At 47.3% G+C, this 19,849-nt stretch overlaps 1 protein-coding gene across 1 annotated transcript; it reads left to right on the forward strand.

The window, feature by feature from the left end:
* The first annotated feature begins 15,985 nt into the window (after positions 1–15,985).
* Positions 15,986–17,113, forward strand: LOC137504871 (caldesmon-like). Its single transcript, XM_068233466.1, has one exon. It carries the CDS (start codon positions 15,986–15,988, stop codon positions 17,111–17,113), a length of 1,128 nt encoding a protein of 375 aa, XP_068089567.1.
* The last annotated feature ends 2,736 nt before the right edge of the window (positions 17,114–19,849 follow it).

A 19,849-nucleotide genomic window follows, 5' to 3' on the forward strand; every position in this document is an offset into this window, starting at 1 on the left:
TGAGCGGAATACACAGCCTGATTACCCAGACCTCCCCGCACCTCCTTGCAGCGTCCATGTGATAAGATGTTAGCGGAATACACAGCCTGATTACCCAGACCTCCCCGCACCTCCTTGCAGCATCCATCTGATCAGATGTTAGCGGAATACACAGCCTGATTACCCAGACCTCCACTCACCTCCTTGCAGCGTCCATGTGATCAGATGTTAGCGGAATACACAGCCTGATTACCCAGACCTCCCCGCACCTCCTTGCAGCGTCCATGTGATCAGATATTAGCGGAATAAACAGCCTGATTACCCTGACCTCCCCACACCTCCTTGCAGCGTCCATGTGATCAGATGTTAGCGGAATACACAGCCTGATTACCCAGACCTCCCTGCACCTCCTTGCAGCGTCCATGTGATAAGATGTTAGCGGAATACACAGCCTGATTACCCAGACCTCCCCGCACCTCCTTGCAGTGTCCATGTGATGAGATGTTAGCGGAATACACAGACCTGATTACCCAGACCTCCCCGCATCTCCTTGCAGTGTCCATGTGATCAGATGTTAGCGGAATACACAGACCTGATTACCCAGACCTCCCCGCACCTCCTTGCAGCGTCCATGTGATCAGATGTTAGCGGAATACACAGCCTGATTACCCAGACCTCCCTGCACCTCCTTGCAGCATCCATCTGATCAGATGTTAGCGGAATACACAGCCTGATTACCCAGACCTCCTCGCACCTCCTTGCAGCGTCCATGTGATCACATGTTAGCGGAATACACAGCCTGATTACCCAGACCTCCTCGCACCTCCTTGCAGCGTCCATGTGATCAGATGTTAGCGGAATACACAGCCTGATTACCCAGACCTCCCCGCACCTCCTTGCAGTGTCCATGTGATCAGATGTTAGCGGAATACACAGACCGGATTACCCAGACCTCCCTGCACCTCCTTGCAGCGTCCATGTGATCAGATGTTAGCGGAATACACAGCCTGATTACCCAGACCTCCTCGCACCTCCCTGCAGCATCCATCTGATCAGATGTGAGCGGAATACACAGCCTGATTACCCAGACCTCCCCGCACCTCCTTGCAGCGTCCATGTGATAAGATGTTAGCGGAATACACAGCCTGATTACCCAGACCTCCCCGCACCTCCTTGCAGCATCCATCTGATCAGATGTTAGCGGAATACACAGCCTGATTACCCAGACCTCCACTCACCTCCTTGCAGCGTCCATGTGATCAGATGTTAGCGGAATACACAGCCTGATTACCCAGACCTCCCCGCACCTCCTTGCAGCGTCCATGTGATCAGATATTAGCGGAATAAACAGCCTGATTACCCTGACCTCCCCACACCTCCTTGCAGCGTCCATGTGATCAGATGTTAGCGGAATACACAGCCTGATTACCCAGACCTCCCTGCACCTCCTTGCAGCGTCCATGTGATAAGATGTTAGCGGAATACACAGCCTGATTACCCAGACCTCCCCGCACCTCCTTGCAGTGTCCATGTGATGAGATGTTAGCGGAATACACAGACCTGATTACCCAGACCTCCCCGCATCTCCTTGCAGTGTCCATGTGATCAGATGTTAGCGGAATACACAGACCTGATTACCCAGACCTCCCCGCACCTCCTTGCAGCGTCCATGTGATCAGATGCCAGCGGAATACACAGCCTGATTACCCAGACCTCCTCGCACCTCCTTGCAGCATCCATCTGATCAGATGTTAGCGGAATACACAGCCTGATTACCCAGACCTCCCCGCACCTCCTTGCAGCGTCCATGTGATCAGATGTTAGCGGAATACACAGCCTGATTACCCAGACCTCCCCGCACCTCCTTGCAGTGTCCATGTGATCAGATGTTAGCGGAATACACAGCCTGATTACCCAGACCTCCCCGCACCTCCTTGCAGTGTCCATGTGATCAGATGTTAGCGGAATACACAGCCTGATTACCCAGACCTCCCCGCACCTCCTTGCAGCGTCCATGTGATCAGATGTTAGCGGAATACACAGCCTGATTACCCAGACCTCCCCGCACCTCCTTGCAGCGTCCATGTGATCAGATGTTAGCAGAATACACAGCCTGATTACCCAGACCTCCCTGCACCTCCTTGCAGTGTCCATGTGATCAGATGTCAGCAGAATACACAGCCTGATTACCCAGACCTCCCCGCACCTCCTTGGAGCGTCCATGTGATCAGATGTTAGCGGAATACACAGCCTGATTACCCAGACCTCCCTGCACCTCCTTGCTGCGTCCATGTGATAAGATGTTAGCGGAATACCCAGCCTGATTACCCAGACCTCCCTGCACCTCCTTGCAGCGTCCATGTGATCAGATGTCAGCGGAATACACAGCCTGATTACCCAGACCTCCCCGCACCTCCTTGCAGCATCCATCTGATCAGATGTTAGCGGAATACAAAGCCTGATAACCCCGACCTCCCCGCACCTCCTTGCAGTGTCCATGTGATTAGATGTTAGCGGAATACACAGCCTGATTACCCAGACCTCCCTGCACCTCCTTGCAGCGTCCATGTGATCAGATGTTAGCGGAATACACAGCCTGATTACCCAGACCTCCCTGCACCTCCTTGCAGCGTCCATGTGATCAGATGTTAGCGGAATACACAGCCTGATTACCCAGACCTCCCTGCACCTCCTTGCTGCGTCCATGTGATCAGATGTTAGCGGAATACACAGCCTAATTACCCAGACCTCCCCGCACCTCCTTGGAGCGTCCATGTGATCAGATGTTAGCGGAATACACAGCCTGATTACCCAGACCTCCCCGCACCTCCTTGCAGCGTCCATGTGATCAGATATTAGCGGAATAAACAGCCTGATTACCCTGACCTCCCCACACCTCCTTGCAGCGTCCATGTGATCAGATGTTAGCGGAATACACAGCCTGATTACCCAGACCTCCCTGCACCTCCTTGCAGCGTCCATGTGATAAGATGTTAGCGGAATACACAGCCTGATTACCCAGACCTCCCCGCACCTCCTTGCAGTGTCCATGTGATGAGATGTTAGCGGAATACACAGACCTGATTACCCAGACCTCCCCGCATCTCCTTGCAGTGTCCATGTGATCAGATGTTAGCGGAATACACAGACCTGATTACCCAGACCTCCCCGCACCTCCTTGCAGCGTCCATGTGATCAGATGCCAGCGGAATACACAGCCTGATTACCCAGACCTCCTCGCACCTCCTTGCAGCATCCATCTGATCAGATGTTAGCGGAATACACAGCCTGATTACCAAGACCTCCCCGCACCTCCTTGCAGTGTCCATGTGATCAGATGTCAGCAGAATACACAGCCTGATTACCCAGACCTCCCCGCACCTCCTTGGAGCGTCCATGTGATCAGATGTTAGCGGAATACACAGCCTGATTACCCAGACCTCCCTGCACCTCCTTGCTGCGTCCATGTGATAAGATGTTAGCGGAATACCCAGCCTGATTACCCAGACCTCCCTGCACCTCCTTGCAGCGTCCATGTGATCAGATGTCAGCGGAATACACAGCCTGATTACCCAGACCTCCCCGCACCTCCTTGCAGCATCCATCTGATCAGATGTTAGCGGAATACAAAGCCTGATAACCTCGACCTCCCCGCACCTCCTTGCAGTGTCCATGTGATTAGATGTTAGCGGAATACACAGCCTGATTACCCAGACCTCCCTGCACCTCCTTGCAGCGTCCATGTGATCAGATGTTAGCGGAATACACAGCCTGATTACCCAGACCTCCCTGCACCTCCTTGCAGCGTCCATGTGATCAGATGTTAGCGGAATACACAGCCTGATTACCCAGACCTCCCTGCACCTCCTTGCTGCGTCCATGTGATCAGATGTTAGCGGAATACACAGCCTAATTACCCAGACCTCCCCGCACCTCCTTGGAGCGTCCATGTGATCAGATGTTAGCGGAATACACAGCCTGATTACCCAGACCTCCCCGCACCTCCTTGCAGCGTCCATGTGATCAGATGTTAGCGGAGTACACAGCCTGATTATCCAGACCTCCCTGCACCTCCTTGCAGCGGACCATGTGATCAGATGTTAGCGGAATACACAGCCTGATTACCCAGACCTCCCCACACCTCCTTGGAGCGTCCATGTGATCAGATGTTAGAGGAATACACAGCCTGATTACCCAGACCTCCCCACACCTCCTTGGAGCGACCATGTGATCAGATGTTAGCGGAATACACAGCCTGATTACCCAGACCTCCCTGCACCTCCTTGCAGCGTTCATGTGATCAGATGTTAGCGGAATACACAGCCTGATTACCCAGACCTCCCCACACCTCCTTGGAGCGTCCATGTGATCAGATGTTAGCTGAATACACAGCCTGATTACCCAGACCTCCCCACACCTCCTTGGAGCGTCCATGTGATCAGATGTTAGCGGAATACACAGCCTGATTACCCAGACCTCCCCACACCTCCTTGGAGCGTCCATGTGATCAGATGTTAGCGGAATACACAGCCTGATTACCCAGACCTCCCCACACCTCCTTGGAGCGTCCATGTGATCAGATGTTAGCGGAGTACACAGACCTGATTACCCAGACCTCCCCGCACCTCCTTGCAGCATCCATCTGATCAGATGTTAGCGGAATACACAGCCTGATTACCCAGACCTCCCTGCACCTCCTTGCAGCGTCCATGTGATCAGATGTTAGCGGAATACACATGCAATAAGAGAACTGACTCCAGCACACTCTATCAATTTCTTGTTTAATTAGCCACGATGTTCAGGTACAAACAAATGCCCCCTGTCTACAGCTGTTTCGCGTGTAAGCACGCCTCCTCAGGACACGTAGGGCGGAGTACACAGCCTGCCATTGTCTGCACCCCCGTGCAAATGATTGCAAATGACTGTATACATGGGTGTGTGTGTGATGTCTCATACGAGTTCACGTTACTGCGGCAGCCACTTGGGCATAGCTCCCAACTGCCCCTCTTTTGGAGGGACAGTCCCTCTTTGGGAACCCTGTCCCTCTGTCCTCCTCATTTGTCCCTCTTTCAGGACTCATGTACAAATCTATATAAATATATTACGGTGACCAAATGTCCCGCTTTACCCGGGACATTCCATTCAGTGCGGGAGACTGCAGGAGGATCGTCCGGGGAGCTGCGCGCCAGAGGCCGGCCGGGAGAGGAGACTTCTGCCAGGTGAGTAAATTCCTTTTTTGCAGGTGAAATGTTGCCCACTGTGTTCTTTTCTGCTAAAATGCTGCCCACTGCGTTATTTTCTGCTAAAATGTTGCCCACATTGAGTTATGTTCTGCTAAAATGTTGCCCACATTGAGTTATTTTCTGGTGAAATGTTGCCCACATTGCGTTTGTTTTCTGGTGAAATGTTGCCCAAATTGCGTTCGTTTTCTGCTGAAATGTTGCCCAAATTGTGTTTGTTTTCTGCTGAAATGTGTCCCAAATTGCGTTTGTCTTCTGCTGAAATGTGGCCCAAATTGCGTTTGTTTTCTGCTGAAATGTTGCCCAAATTGCGTTTGTTTTCTGCTGAAATGTGGCCCAAATTGCGTTTGTTTTCTGCTGAAATGTGGCCCAAATTGCGTTTGTTTTCTGCTAAAATGTGGCCCAAATTGCGTTTATTTTCTGCTGAAATGTGGCCCAAATTGCGTTTATTTTCTGCTGAAATGTTGCCCACATTGCGTTTATTTTCTGCTGAAATGTTGCCCACATTGCGTTTATTTTCTGGTGTCTGGGGTAACTGTTACTGCATTTATTATTTAATGGTCATAGTTGGCTATATTTGCTGCTTTGGGGTGACGGTTACGCTCCGCCCATACAATGTCATGGCCATGCCCATTTTTCGGCGCGGTGCGCTATGTGCGTTATCATGTCATTAGTAGCCATGTGCAGTGGCTGCTGTAATACCAATGTGCCCTGGACTATTGATTATTTATCCTGATCAGAGTAATTAATCAATAATACAGGGCAGTCTGCTGTTGCAGAAGTCAGTGATACAGCTGCTGACAGCCGACTTCTGTAGTGAGCAGAGAAGCAAGCTCCAGGCAATTTAGATTAGCTTGATTGCAGGTAATCCTTTTTCTCTTCCCAGCTCCCCCTCCCACCCTGTTGTCTTCCCCCATGACCCTTTCCTCTCTGCAGATTTCAGTGGCTCTTTTTAACAGCATGTCCCTGCCAAACAGCACTGGTAATCTGGTAATGTCTGCAGTCCTGATGAGAGATCTTCCGGCCATTTTTCCTCTCCCACCAGACTCTCTGTGTGTGTCTCTACCTCTTATCCCCCCCCCCCCATCTTCCTATGCATCCCCTTCTTTCATATGTCCCCATTTTCTGACTGTCCTCAGAGGAGCTCACAATCTAATCCTACCATAGTTACAGTTTTATGTCCTATCAAATTATTATTGTGTATTTATATATATAGAACTGACATCATCTGCAGCACTGTATAAAAACAGGGTTTTAGTTCTGCCCACATCCTGATGACTCCTTTTCCCCAAAAATCACCCAAAATTTGCAGCAACACGCTCAGCACCCCAACCGTCAACCCTCCCATCAAAAAATTGGTTGTTTGGTGGAGGAGTGTTGTCTGTAAATAATCAGCACCGCATGTCAAATTCCCTAGGTAAGCCACTGACAAAACGTGCTGACATCTTTGGTCATGTGGTATATATTTGGATATTTTACTATATATAAACCTAACCATACTCTCACACAGAACCCTACCCCCTGAAGCCTAACCCTAACACCTCCTCCTCCTCTGACACTATTTGCTGTGCCTATCCCTCAGCTGTCCTTCTTTTAGGACTGATTTAAATCTATAGAAATAAATGCATTAAACTGAAATCTAATTAACACTTTCTGAGCACTTACTAATACTGTTAAGCTGGCCATACACTGGCCCGATTTGCCGCCGTTTCGACAGCTGATTCGATCACTGGGATCGAATCTGCTGCCAATCGTTCGCGCTACACGCCGAATTTCGATCCATTTCGTCTGATCCCGTCGATCGTTCCGTGCGGAAACTTACCGTCGATCGCCCGCGGGTAGGGAGCGTGTCGCTAGTGGCGTTCGAGTGCCCAACGACTGACGCAATAGAGCTGCAATACATTACCTGCTCCGCCGGCGCGACTGCCCCCGCTGTCACCGATGCTTCTTCTCCGCGCTGGTCTCCGGCATGCTTCAGTTCCTCCTGCCCGGCAGGAAGTTTAAACAGTAGAGGGCGCTCTACTGTTTAAACTTCCTGCCGGGCAGGAAGAAGCAAAGCATGCTGGACCTGGAGACCAGAGCGGAGACGGAGCAGCGGTGACCTGGGGACTGGAGTCGCGCCGGCGGAGCAGGTAATGTATGCGGCGGGCGGGGGGAGCGGCGGCAGCACCACCACCACCACAACAGATTGTGATCGGTTTTAGGCTGAAATCGGTTCACAATCTGTTTGCAGTAAAGGTAGCCATACCGTACGATCCCTCTCTGATCAGATTCGATCAGAGAGGGATCTATCTGTTGGTCGAATCTGATGGCAAATCGACCAGTGTATGGCTACCTTTAGTGTTTCGTTCCCCCCTGGACAGTACTTGCTAAAAAGAGAAAACAATAGCATCCGTTTACCAGATTTTTTTTTACCTCTGTCTCGCTTTTCTAAGCGCTTTGTGATTTGAAAAGCTCTAGCTAATGTTATCCTATGTGTGTATTCTCACTGGAGCATAGCTCCCAACTGTCCCTCTTTGGGAGCCCTGTCCCTCTGTCTCTCTTTCCTCCTCATTTGTCCCTCTTTCAGGACTTTGTCCCTCTTTCTATGTAAATATATCTATTTCTCTACAAAAGAAAAAAGTGTTTATTCCCATCCTTTAAATTGATATATTACTAATTTTCAAATGTTAATATGAAGGGAAATGCAGCAGGATAGACAGTGTGGCTTGAATTACAAAACAACATATTTTTCTTATGAAATCTTTATGGTATGCGTGATTAGGGGTGTGGCGGGGGCGTGATCAGGCGTGTGGTAGGGGCATGGCTTAAGGGTCCCTCTTTCTCATCTCAAAAAGTTGGGAGGTATGCTGGAGCGATGTGATTTTGTAAGAATCTCCCATAGCATCGCATTAGCAAGAGATTTTAAAACCTCTATAGTTTAAAAAGGTCTTGTAATGTGCACCAGGCCTAAGTCAAACAGAGTATATCGGATAAAAGATAAAAACAAACAAAACATCTCCAAAATCTGAAACCTATAGTCTATTTTGTTGCTCCAAATTGTGCGCCCCAAAAAAATCTCATCTGCATGATCTGGGTATTGCCCCACCTTCACTCACCCAAAGGATTCACCCCACAAAGCAAAAACACGGACGACTCAGGTGGCAGGTGGTGGAATTTTATAGGTCAAAGTAGCCCTTTCTTTATCCACAAATTATAACATATAACCATGAAAAAACATTCCTAACAATTGGCCGAGGAAGGAGTCCCGAGGTTACCAGCAATCCCTTGACAAAAAGCCCCAAATCTACCCCCAGCTATGAACACCGACTCAGGGGCAGCTGTGAGTCAACCTCCAACATGTCCAATTTTACTCGAGACCAACCCGGGACAGTAATCACTAATAGGCCGGGTTCACATTAGGACGCATCCGCCCGTACGCTTGCGTTCCGCTTCGTGAGCAGAGCTGGAATGCAAGGTCCCTCCGATGAGCAGAACGCAGGGAACGGAACGGAGTGGAACGTAGCAATGTGAAGTTTCCCATAGTGAAAGCACTGCTGCGGCTGCTGCGTTCCGCTCATCGGAGTGGAACGTAGGCTGAAAACAGCCTAATGTGAACCGAGCCAAAAACTGTTCCGCTCCCCTGCTTACACCTTTCTGAGACTGTGGCTGTCCTTGGCAGGTTTGGTGCTCCATATCAATTGTTGTATATAGAGTGCTTGAAAGGGTCCAACATGAAACTCGCATGAGGCCCATAGCTCCTTGACTATGCCACTGTAGAGATGGCCCGAACTATTCGGTACAGACAGTTCCCGACAAATTTCTGCTGTTCGCGTCTCCGGCAAACAGTGAACCTTTGGTATGTTCGACCTGCCCCCTATACATCATCATTCAGCTAAACTTTGACCCCTTACATCACAGTCAGCAGACAAATGGCAACCAATCAGCTAGCACCCCCTCCTGAACCCCCCACCCCCTATTAAAAAGCAGTTGCGGTGGCCATATTGAATTCATTCTCTACTGGCTGCTGTTAGTGAGAGCAGGGACAGACTTGCTGCAGATAGGTAGGGAAAGCATTAGCTAGGCCTGTGTTCTTGTTCCTCACTGACTACTTGCTGAAAGCACCCCAAATAACCCTTTTTAGGGCTAGTACATCGGTCTCCTGTGGGTTTTTTCTTGTGTGTGTGACATTCCACAGCCCACTGACACCCATAGCTGTGCACACTACTGCTATTTGTTGCCACATTAAGTTGCAGGCACAGAGTACCACTCCAGAGCATTATTTGTAGGAATGTAATGTGTGTTCTGCCCTTTAGCGATTAAAACACGATTGCGTCAACTCTGTAATTTTTGGTGGGACTTTTGGCATGGATCCCCCTCTGGCATGCCACCGTCCAGGTGTTAGACTCCTTGAAACAACTTTTCCATCACTTTTTTGAGCAGAAACAGTCTTTGTAGGTTTTAAAATTCGCTTGCCCATTGAAGTCTATGGCGGTTTGCCGGGTTCCCACGTTCGCAAACCCAAAATTTGCTGTTCGGGCCACTTCTATGCCCTTGTCCCCAGGGCTTGAGCAGGTAGCACATCTCTTCTTGTGATGGGCCCCAAAGCCATGATGGGCACCAAGGGGAAACAAGGGGAGGGGAGTGAACATAGGGGCCCCGTCAAGGTTTTGCAGAAGGGCCCCATGAACTGTAGTTATGCCATTACATAAGGAAAAGTTGAAATTCCTTTTACTGCAGCAACCAGCATGCCTACAAGATGAAGAAGGAGTTAAACACTTTGTAAGTCAGGTAAGAGTCTACAGACGAGCTCCCGTTACTGATACACACAGCAGAGGGAGGAGTGTTTGTGCTGCTGCAATGCTTTTAGATGGAAAATACAGAGCAGCATTAGACAAATTAAAATGTGTTTGAATGACAGTTCTAAATTTATACTGGCAGCGGCTTCTGTGCCTGGCCAAGAGGCTGCATCCTGAGTGCTGCATTCCATTACTGCTCTGCAGGCTTCCTGCTCCGCCCCCGGTAATCGCTGCTCTGCATACAGCATGTGCATACGAAGGCGGGAGCCAATCAGATCGCTCGCTGGGCACTGGGCACCGCGTTGTCAGACAATAACTGCAAGGTCAGTCCAAACAATAAAAAAAGTGCCAGATTTTCCAACGTCTCAATTTTAGAACAAACTTAATGTGCGAAGACGCTGAATTCACGCTCAACCACCACTAATGCGCCGCCGCTTCTGCAAAATCAGATACTTTTTAATGTCTTGGTAAGAATGACTAAACAATAAAGATCATTAGCTGCTTCTGAGGTTTTTTTCGGGATACTCTATAAAGGACAAGCAGTGAATACGTATACATACTGTAGGTCAAATGTATTTCCTCATAATAATCCTAACGTTTGTATAGCGTTCTTCTCCTGTTGGACTCAAAGCGCTCAAGATGCAGCCACTAAGGGCGCACTTAAAGAGAAACCGTGACCAAGAATTGAACTTCATCCCAATCAGTAGCTGATACTCCCTTTCTCATGAGAAATCTTTACCTTTTCACAAACGGATCATAAGGGGGCGCTGTATGGCTGATGTTTTGGTGAAACCCCTCCCACAGTGTGATGTCAGGACTATGGTTCTGACATCACACTGTGGGAGCCTTGTTGCATTGTGGGAAATAACAACTGCTTCCAACTGCCAAAAAAAGCAAGCAACATCTCCTTCCAGTGACATCACCTGCCAGCAGTACAAATGTCACCATGTGATAAATGTCAGAATGTAAATTAGGAAGAGGAAAGATTTTACAACGGGTAAACACTGACTAAATCATTTTAACATAATTATTGTAAAAATGTAGCACTTTTTTTATTTATATTATTTTTTAAGGAGCCACCCTGCAGTGTTAGGAAGTTTTGCCCAAGGACTTCTTACTGACATAGGTACTGGCCATAGCCATGATTCGAATAGCCATGATTCGAACTCTCGTCTCCCATGTCAAAGGCAGTGCCCTTAACCAGAACTTTGTGCCAATTGGGAAGAGGCATAACTATAGTGGGAATAGCCCATGCAGCCACGGGGGGCTCCAGAATCTTACCTTCCCTCCCTCTGACGTAGAACCAGTCTCCACTCCAGAGCAAGTGTTGTTGCGGCAACACCTGTTATGGGTGGGGTCTATTGTACCTTGTTTTAACCACCTAAACACCGCTCCATGCCAACTGGCATGGACGCAGCGGCAGCCCCAGGACTGCTTAACGCCGATTGGAGTGCAGTCCTGGGGGCGGAGTTTGCAGAGGATCGCGCGCACCTATATGCGTGCATCCCCACTTGAATGACGGAGCTCGGCTCCGACATCAGCCTCCCAGCGGCGATGGCCGCTGGGAGACTGTTAGAAAGTTTCACCGTCAATTTACACTGTACAACGCTGCGATCTACGGCAGCACTGTACTGGGGACAGCCATGTGACACGGCTGTCCCCCTGAGAGACCCTGCAGTGATCGGATGTCATAGCCTAGGCTGAAGCCTCTGACACTTGATCACGGTGATTGGCTGGCGGAGGGAGGGAGGGCTGGGGAAATAATGTAAAAAAAAAGTAAAATGTATTTATAGAATAATGAAATAAATATTTATAGAAAAAAATGTGTGCTCAGGGCCGAATTTAAGCCAAGGCAACATAGGCCATGGCCTACGGCACCACAGGATCAAGGGCGGGTGGACAGCAAACTATACTGGGGGGGGGGAGGGTCCCCTGTCTACCTATACTAGAGGGAAGGGAGTCACTCACCAGGCTATCTATACAAAAGTGCCAGAGGGTCATCTGGCTTCTAATACTAGAGGGAAGGGGCTATCTAAACTGGAGGAGGGGGGAGAGGGAAGGATTATCTGGATACCTATTCTAAAGGGAAGGGTCAATGGGCTACCTATACTGGAGGGAGTGGGAAGAGTCATTTGGCTACTTATACTGAAGGGCGACGACTGCTGACAGTGGCCTTGGGAGGTAAAGACTACAAATCCAGCCTTGTGTGTGCTGAGTTGTGCGGCCCTGCAGCGAGGCCTTAAAGCGGCAGTGGCCTATGTAATGAAAAAGGGCCTGGTCTTTAGGGGGGTTTAAGCCCGTTGTCCTCAAGTGGTTGACTTGTTTTCTTGGAAATTAAACTTAGCTGTTTTTCTTGTCTATTTACTATCATCTGAGCCCCTCTAGATCCTGAGACTTTGCTGCCGAAAGATATACTGGTCTGCTGCCATGATCCCTGATATTGGACTGATACATTGCTTTACGTGAAGCAGAGTAAGGGTGAAGAACCCCATACAGGTCTGCCTATACAACCTTTTAACCCATTAGAAGCTTCAAAGGAATTATCTCCAATGAGATAGGTTATACTGCTTTTGACCTCAGTCGGCAGAACTCGTTGTGCTGTAAATTCTTGGAATGCTTTGATCCCTCTCTGCCAGCGAAGAATATAGAAACTGAAATCAGAAGTCCTCTGTTTTTGTCTCACACTGCCCCCTAGTGACACTGACAAGTGGCCATGAATACACATTACAGCAATACTAAGAAGCAGGAAACTAAATAAATTCTCTGCCAAAGGGTTAATGTGGGTTGATATGGGGTGGTACACCTCCCTTTTACTTGATGTCAGTGTCGGTCACATCTGTGAATTTGGTCATGAACAGGATCGGATTTGTACTTTTTACCGCCCAAGGCCAACTATCACCAGCTGCCCCCAGACCAACAGCATCCTAACCCCCCCACCCGGCAGGAATTAGATTGTATACTCCTCTCAGGACAGTAAGTGACATGATGAAAGCCCTCCCTGGTGAGTGACAGGCAGGAGATTCCCTGTAAGTGCCGTTCGCTGCCCCTTCACCCATTGCCAGATCTGGCTGTTGTTAGCTGCCCAGTGCTTTTTGAAAACTCTGTGTAGCAGGGCAAATGTTCAGCAGGCTAACTGCTACTGCCACTCTGCTGCTCACAGCCCGCCCCTTACTTTTCTTACGCCCTAGGCCATGCCCTTTGTGGCCTTGCCTGAAATCAAACCATGGTCGTAAAGGTGTTTTTTCTCTCAGAGATTTATTAAATCTGTGCTGAATTTTGTCATATATAATTTCTTTGGACTTTTGGACATGTCTACGTTCAGCAGCGGTTACTATTAGATTCTGTTTGGGAGGCACCTATTCCTTGTTTGTTTACATTGCAATGACCACTGAAAGTATCACAAACTAGCAGTTGTGTGATTGTAGTCAGATAAATAAAAAACTCCAGCACCATCCACTAGCTTTACTCTGCATTGGGTGCCGCCATTTGAAAATGTCTTTTTTTTTTGTATCTGGACTAAAAAAAGGTCTGTTTTCATGGACTGTCCATACATTTACTGACGGACGGTTGCCATAGCAGCTGCTAGGGGGCCCTGAAGCAGAGGGGGCGCAGGTGGTACTTGATGTATTCACTATTACCATAAGTTCCTTGTGTTCTTCTACCCTCTATCTGAGGGCTCCGGGAAAGTTATTGTATGGGGCTCATAATCTCTAGCTGCGCCACTGTTGGCAACACTGGGATAAAAAAAAATATACAACCAAAGGTTATCTTCTGTGATCTTTTCTAGAGAAACAGGCTCTGATGCACTAAGCTGAGCAGAGATGCAGTATCAGCAAAATGACCTAAACTGCAGTACAGTAAAACAACCACAAGATGTCACTGTCTGCATTATGCTGCAATGTGATGTCCTGTATTCTCTTTGTTCCTCTCTGTTCTAAGTAAGCTGCATTTCCTGATGGTGGTGTAAGATATATCTCTGCATGTTTTTCTTCAATAAAGAGATCTAACATGTTAGTTATACTGGGTGCCTAGCTGTGTGTACAGAACACTCTGCTCCATCAGGATTAAAGTGAAATGGGGCCCAAAGCATACAACAATTTTGGGCCCACCCTTGATGGCATTTTCGGTAAGATTTGTTTGGGGCTAGAAAAAAATGGGACCTTAGACTCTCTCCAGGCCCTAGGCACCTGCCTAGGTTGCCTTGTGGATGATCCAGCTCTGCTCCTGAGTTTTTTCCCAACACGTGTATTTGCACGTGTATTTGAGAGGACAACTGAGGTGACATGTGACATGATGAGCTAGACATGTGTATGTACAGTGCCTAGCACACAAATAACTAGGCTGGGTTCCTTTTTATTCTTTCCCTGCCTGAAAGAGTTAAACATCTTGTATGCAAGTGACAGTTTCTGTCGGTCGGGACTGGGTCAGACTGTAGCATAACCCTCACTGATAAGTAATTACAGCCATAAAACATGTTCCTGTCAGTAAATGGCTTCTGAGAGCAAGAAAGAGATAAAAAGGGTCAATAATTCATATATTTTAGCTCTGACATACTTCAATGAATGTGTCATTGAGCAGAGACAATGAAACTGTAAAAACTTAAAAACTAGATTTAAATATAAAATAAAAATGTGGGATAGCTAAAAAAAATCATCATTTTTAGGAGCAGGAGGATGGATACAATTTTTTTTCTCATCAGTTTATTTTCACCTCGGATGTCGTTTAACAATAAAATAGAAAGCAAAAGATGTACTTAAAATAAATTGCTCCATATTAACCGCAGTTTGATGCGACTTTTCCTATGTGCTTACTAGCTGCTATAAGGTTATTTTGTGGATAAGAGGCCTCATGCAGTGAACTTTAGTAAGACTGTAACAAGCATAGACTACCGCTGGTTACCCCACCTCTCTAAAGACTTCATTCAAACTTGACTCACTAGAGTACAAATCAACACCCTCACCCAGCCAGTGGTACAGGGGTCTCCATTTCCATGTTAACTCAGAATATGTAAAAGTGGAATCAATAAAATCATTCTGGTAATATGTTATTATTTGTAACTTACTAGAGGAATTTTGGGTTGATTCATTTGAGTTAAAATCAGCAGCGCGAGTTAAAAACAAGGCCCTGACAAATCTATAAGTATAGGTAGAGCCCGTGGCAGGAAATTAGTTGAGCAGAAAATCTTTAAAAGGACAGGACTCCTCTAGAGACTCTTCTGTTTTCCTAGAAGAAGACTGCAATCGACAAGAAAGGAGCCAGACTGCAATCGACAAGAAAGGAGCCAGACTGCAATCGACAAGAAAGGAGCCAGACTGCAATCAACAAGAAAGGAGCCAGACTGCAATCGACAAGAGAGGAGCCAGACTGCAATCAACAAGAAAGGAGGCAGACTGCAATTGACAAGAGAGGAGCCAGACTGCAATTGACAAGAAAGAAGCCACGCTGCAATCGACAAGAAAGGAGCCAGACTGCAATCGACAAGAAAGGAGCCAGACTGCAATCAACAAAAAAGGAGCCAGGCTGCAATCGCCAAGAAAGGAGCCAGACTGCAATCAACAAGAAAGGAGCCAGGCTGCAATTGACAAGAAAGGAACCAGACTGCAATCAACAAGAAAGGAGCCAGACTGCAATCGACAAGAAAGGAACCAGGCTGCAATCAACAAGAAAGGAGCCAGGCTGCAATCGACAAGAAAAGAGCCATGCTGAAATCGACAAGAAAGGAGCCAGACTGCAATCAACAAGAAAGGAGCCAGATTGCAATCGACAAGAAAGGAGGCAGACTGCAATCGACAAGAAAGGAGCCAGACTGCAATCGACAAGAAAGGAGGCAGACTGCAATCGACAAGAAAAGAGCCAGAATGCAATCGACAAGAAAAGAGCCAGACTGCAATCAACAAGAAAGGAGCCAGACTGCAATCGACAAGAAAGGAGCCAGACTGCAATCGACAAGAAAGGAGGCAGACTGCAATCAACAAGAAAAGAGCCAGAATGCAATCGACAAGAAAGGAGGCAGACTGCAATCGACAAGAAAAGAGCCAGAATGCAATTGACAAGAAAGGAGCCAGACTGCAATCAACAAGAAAGGAGCCAGACTGCAATCGACAAGAAAGGAGCCAGACTGCAATCGACAAGAAAAGAGCCAGACTGCAATCAACAAGAAAGGAGCCAGACTGCAATCAACAAGAAAGGAGCCAGACTGCAATCGACAAGAAAGGAACCAGATTGCAATTGACAAGAAAGGAGCCATGCTGCAATCAACAAGAAAGGAGCCAGACTGCAATCGACAAGAAAGGAGCCAGACTGCAATCGACAAGAAAAGAGCCAGGCTGCAATCGACAAGAAAGGAACCAGACTGCAATCGACAAGAAAGGAGCCAGGCTGCAATCGACAAGAAAAGAGCCATGCTGCAATCGACAAGAAAAGAGCCATGCTGCAATCGCCAAGAAAAGAGCCATGCTGCAATCGACAAAAAAGGAAACAGACTGCAATCAACAAGAAAGGAACCAGACTGCAATCAACAAGAAAGGAGCCAGACTGCAATCAACAAGAAAGGAGCCAGACTGCAATCAACAAGAAAGGAGCCAGACTGCAATAGACAAGAAAGGAGCCAGACTGCAATCAACAAGAAAGGAAACAGACTGCAATCAACAAGAAAGGAGCCAGACTGCAATCAACAAGAAAGGAGCCAGACTGCAATCGACAAGAAAGGAGCCATGCCGCAATCAACAAGAAAGGAGCCAGACTGCAATCAACAAGAAAGGAGCCAGGCTGCAATCAACAAGAAAGGAGCCAGGCTGCAATCAAAAAGAAAGGAGGCAGACTGCAATTGACAAGAAAGGAGCCAGACTGCAATCAACAAGAAAGGAGCCAGACTGCAATCGACAAGAAAGGAGGCAGACTGCAATCAACAAGAAAGGAGCCAGACTGCAATTGACAAGAAAGGAGCCAGACTGCAATCAACAAGAAAGGAGCCAGACTGCAATCAACAAGAAAGGAGCCAGACTGCAATCGACAAGAAAGGAGCCAGACTGCAATCAACAAGAAAGGAGCCAGACTGCAATCAACAAGAAAGGAGCCAGGCTGCAATCGACAAGAAAAGAGCCAGAATGCAATTGACAAGAAAGGAGCCAGACTGCAATCAACAAGAAAGGAGCCAGACTGCAATTGACAAGAAAGGAGCCAGACTGCAATCAACAAGAAAGGAGCCAGACTGCAATCGACAAGAAAGGAGGCAGACTGCAATTGACAAGAAAGGAGCCAGACTGCAATCAACAAGAAAGGAGCCAGACTGCAATCAACAAGAAAGGAGCCAGACTGCAATTGACAAGAAAGGAGCCAGACTGCAATCAACAAGAAAGGAGCCAGACTGCAATCAACAAGAAAGGAGCCAGACTGCAATCGACAAGAAAGGAAACAGACTGCAATCAACAAGAAAGGAGCCAGACTGCAATTGACAAGAAAGGAGCCAGACTGCAATTGACAAGAAAGGAGCCAGACTGCAATTGACAAGAAAGGAGCCAGACTGCAATCAACAAGAAAGGAGCCAGGCTGCAATCGACAAGAAAGGAGCCAGACTGCAATCAACAAGAAAGGAGCCAGACTGCAATCGACAAGAAAAGAGTCAGGCTGCAATGAACAAGAAAAAACCCTCAAGTCTTGCATCAATTACTCTATTTTCAGGGCAATCAGATTGCCAAACTTCAATCTTAAAGGTAACGAGTATCTCAGTAGTTTACCAAGCAGCAATGAGTGGGTAGTTGGGTTTGGCTAGCATGATAGCCCAGTCTTATGTGGCTTAAAGAGGAACTCCAGTGAAAATAATGTAATAAAAAAAGTGCTTCGTTTTTACAATAGTTATGTATAAATGATTTAGTCAGTGTTTGCCCATTGTACAATATTTTAAATCCCTGATTTATATTCTGACATTTATTACATGGTGACATTTTTACTGCTGGCAAGTGATGTAGCTGCTGCTTGCTGTTTTGGCAGTTGGAAACAGCTGTAAACAGCTATTTCCCACAATGTAACAAGGTTCACAGACAGGAAACTGCCAGAAGTACCACGGTCCTCAGAGCTGCTTGTGGGAGGGGTTCACCACAATATCAGTCATACAGCGCCCCCTGATGGTCTGTTTGTGAAAAGGAATAGATTTCTCATGTAAAAGGGGGTATCAGCTACTGATTGGGATAAAGTTCAATTCTTGGTCAGAGTTTCTCTTTAAAAGACCACTATCGCGAAAAAAGTAGGCAGTTACAATCTGACAGAACCGACAGGTTTTGGGCCAGTCCATCCCCTCATGGGGGATTCTCAGGGTTTTCTTTGTTTTCAACAGCATTTCCCGAACAGCAGTTTTACTGCCTAAAATAGTAAGATACCAGCCAGCCTCCCTACTCACTTACACACTGTGTTGTCAGTTAGACTTTGCAACTGCTGTTCAGGAAATGCCGTTGAAAACAAATAAAACACTGAGAATCCCCCATGAGGATTCAAATGGAATAGTCCAAAACCTGTCGGTTCAGTCAGATTTTAACTGCCTACTTTTTTTTTTTTTTATAGTAGTCCTTTAAGCTCAGAGTTTTTGCTTGCAGGCTGTAGTTGAATGCCAGGAGTGCAGTTCCAGCCTTCAGGCCATCATTTGGGCATGGGTGATGTACATGGAAGGAGGCTCTATTCAGTTTGAGGCTTGTTTACCCCAACTGACGCGAGTGACTCAGCCCCATGTTCTGTGTCTCTTCCTGAATAGTCCCAATTAATTCCAGCATTCTTTTTTTCCTTCATAGCCATTTAAATGCAGGTTGCCATGGCAACAGCACCCTGTACGATAACTGTGCCAGAATCAGTGGAAAGATGATGGCTGCGCAGTGGTATCCCATTACATAGCAGCCGGTGGGAGCCACTTCCCCTGCAAATGTGTCCCCGGCTGTTCCCGAGAGAAAGGAGTGTTTATGTGCGACATGTGACCGCATAAAGCACTGAAGCAGCCCTGGAGAAGCACTACTGGCAGCAGCGACGCTGTGTATAAATAGCTCCCCCTGATACACTGCTATACATACTGCACAGGGATCTTGTTATTAGCGTGTACTGAGAATGTATCAGCTGAGCAAATCCCTGGAGTACCAGGAGGTGATCTGCAAGGCTTATGTTATATTGATTCGTTGCCTCATCTTATTACCTATACTGCCACCTGCTGGTGTTTTTCCAGCAGCACTCTCACAGATCAGGCAGGGTTCACACTCAGGGTCCTGCGTTTGCGATCGCCCAAGCTGCTTTTCCCACTTGCTGCTATGGTGGCGGATAGCCATCGGGAACAGAGCGCGATTGTGGCAGAAATCGCCGGTCAGCTATTGCACTTTGAGGAAAAAAAAACAAATTGTGGAAATTGAAAATAAGCTCTGCAATTTACATGCTAAATTGAGTGCGATTTACAAAACGACAAAAAAACTTGTTTGCCGCAGATTTAATGTATCTCATCAATAACGTTGCATTGTATTTCCAATTCTAGAGCTCTTCACACGTATTAGAATTTGCATTCGTTGCGAGGAATGGCGATTTTGCATTTGTTGCACATCCATTGTATTTCATCACCATTGCATTTGACCTGCGGTTTCTAACTCCTGCTGCAGTGTTGCTTTTTTTCCATGTGCAATTCACATGTAATGTAGTCAATGGAAACACAGAAAAAAATGTATGGTATTTGTTATGAGAAATGGCATCTGATTTTACATTCTCCTTTAAATTTACTTCATTTGATATGCACAGAAAAATTGCATTCTGAAAAATCGCATAAAAATGCCCCCAATAATGCAAAATCCCAGAGGGGGAAAAAATAAAAAGAACAAAACCTGAAAAAAC

Source organism: Hyperolius riggenbachi, chromosome 4, assembly GCF_040937935.1.
Source record: "Hyperolius riggenbachi isolate aHypRig1 chromosome 4, aHypRig1.pri, whole genome shotgun sequence".
NCBI classification, from domain to species: Eukaryota; Metazoa; Chordata; class Amphibia; order Anura; family Hyperoliidae; genus Hyperolius; species Hyperolius riggenbachi.

Bases quoted from the DNA above. Each gene is read 5' to 3' on its own strand.
- LOC137504871 (XM_068233466.1), top strand. From the start codon at position 15,986: ATGCAATCGACAAGAAAGGAGGCAGACTGCAATCGACAAGAAAAGAGC.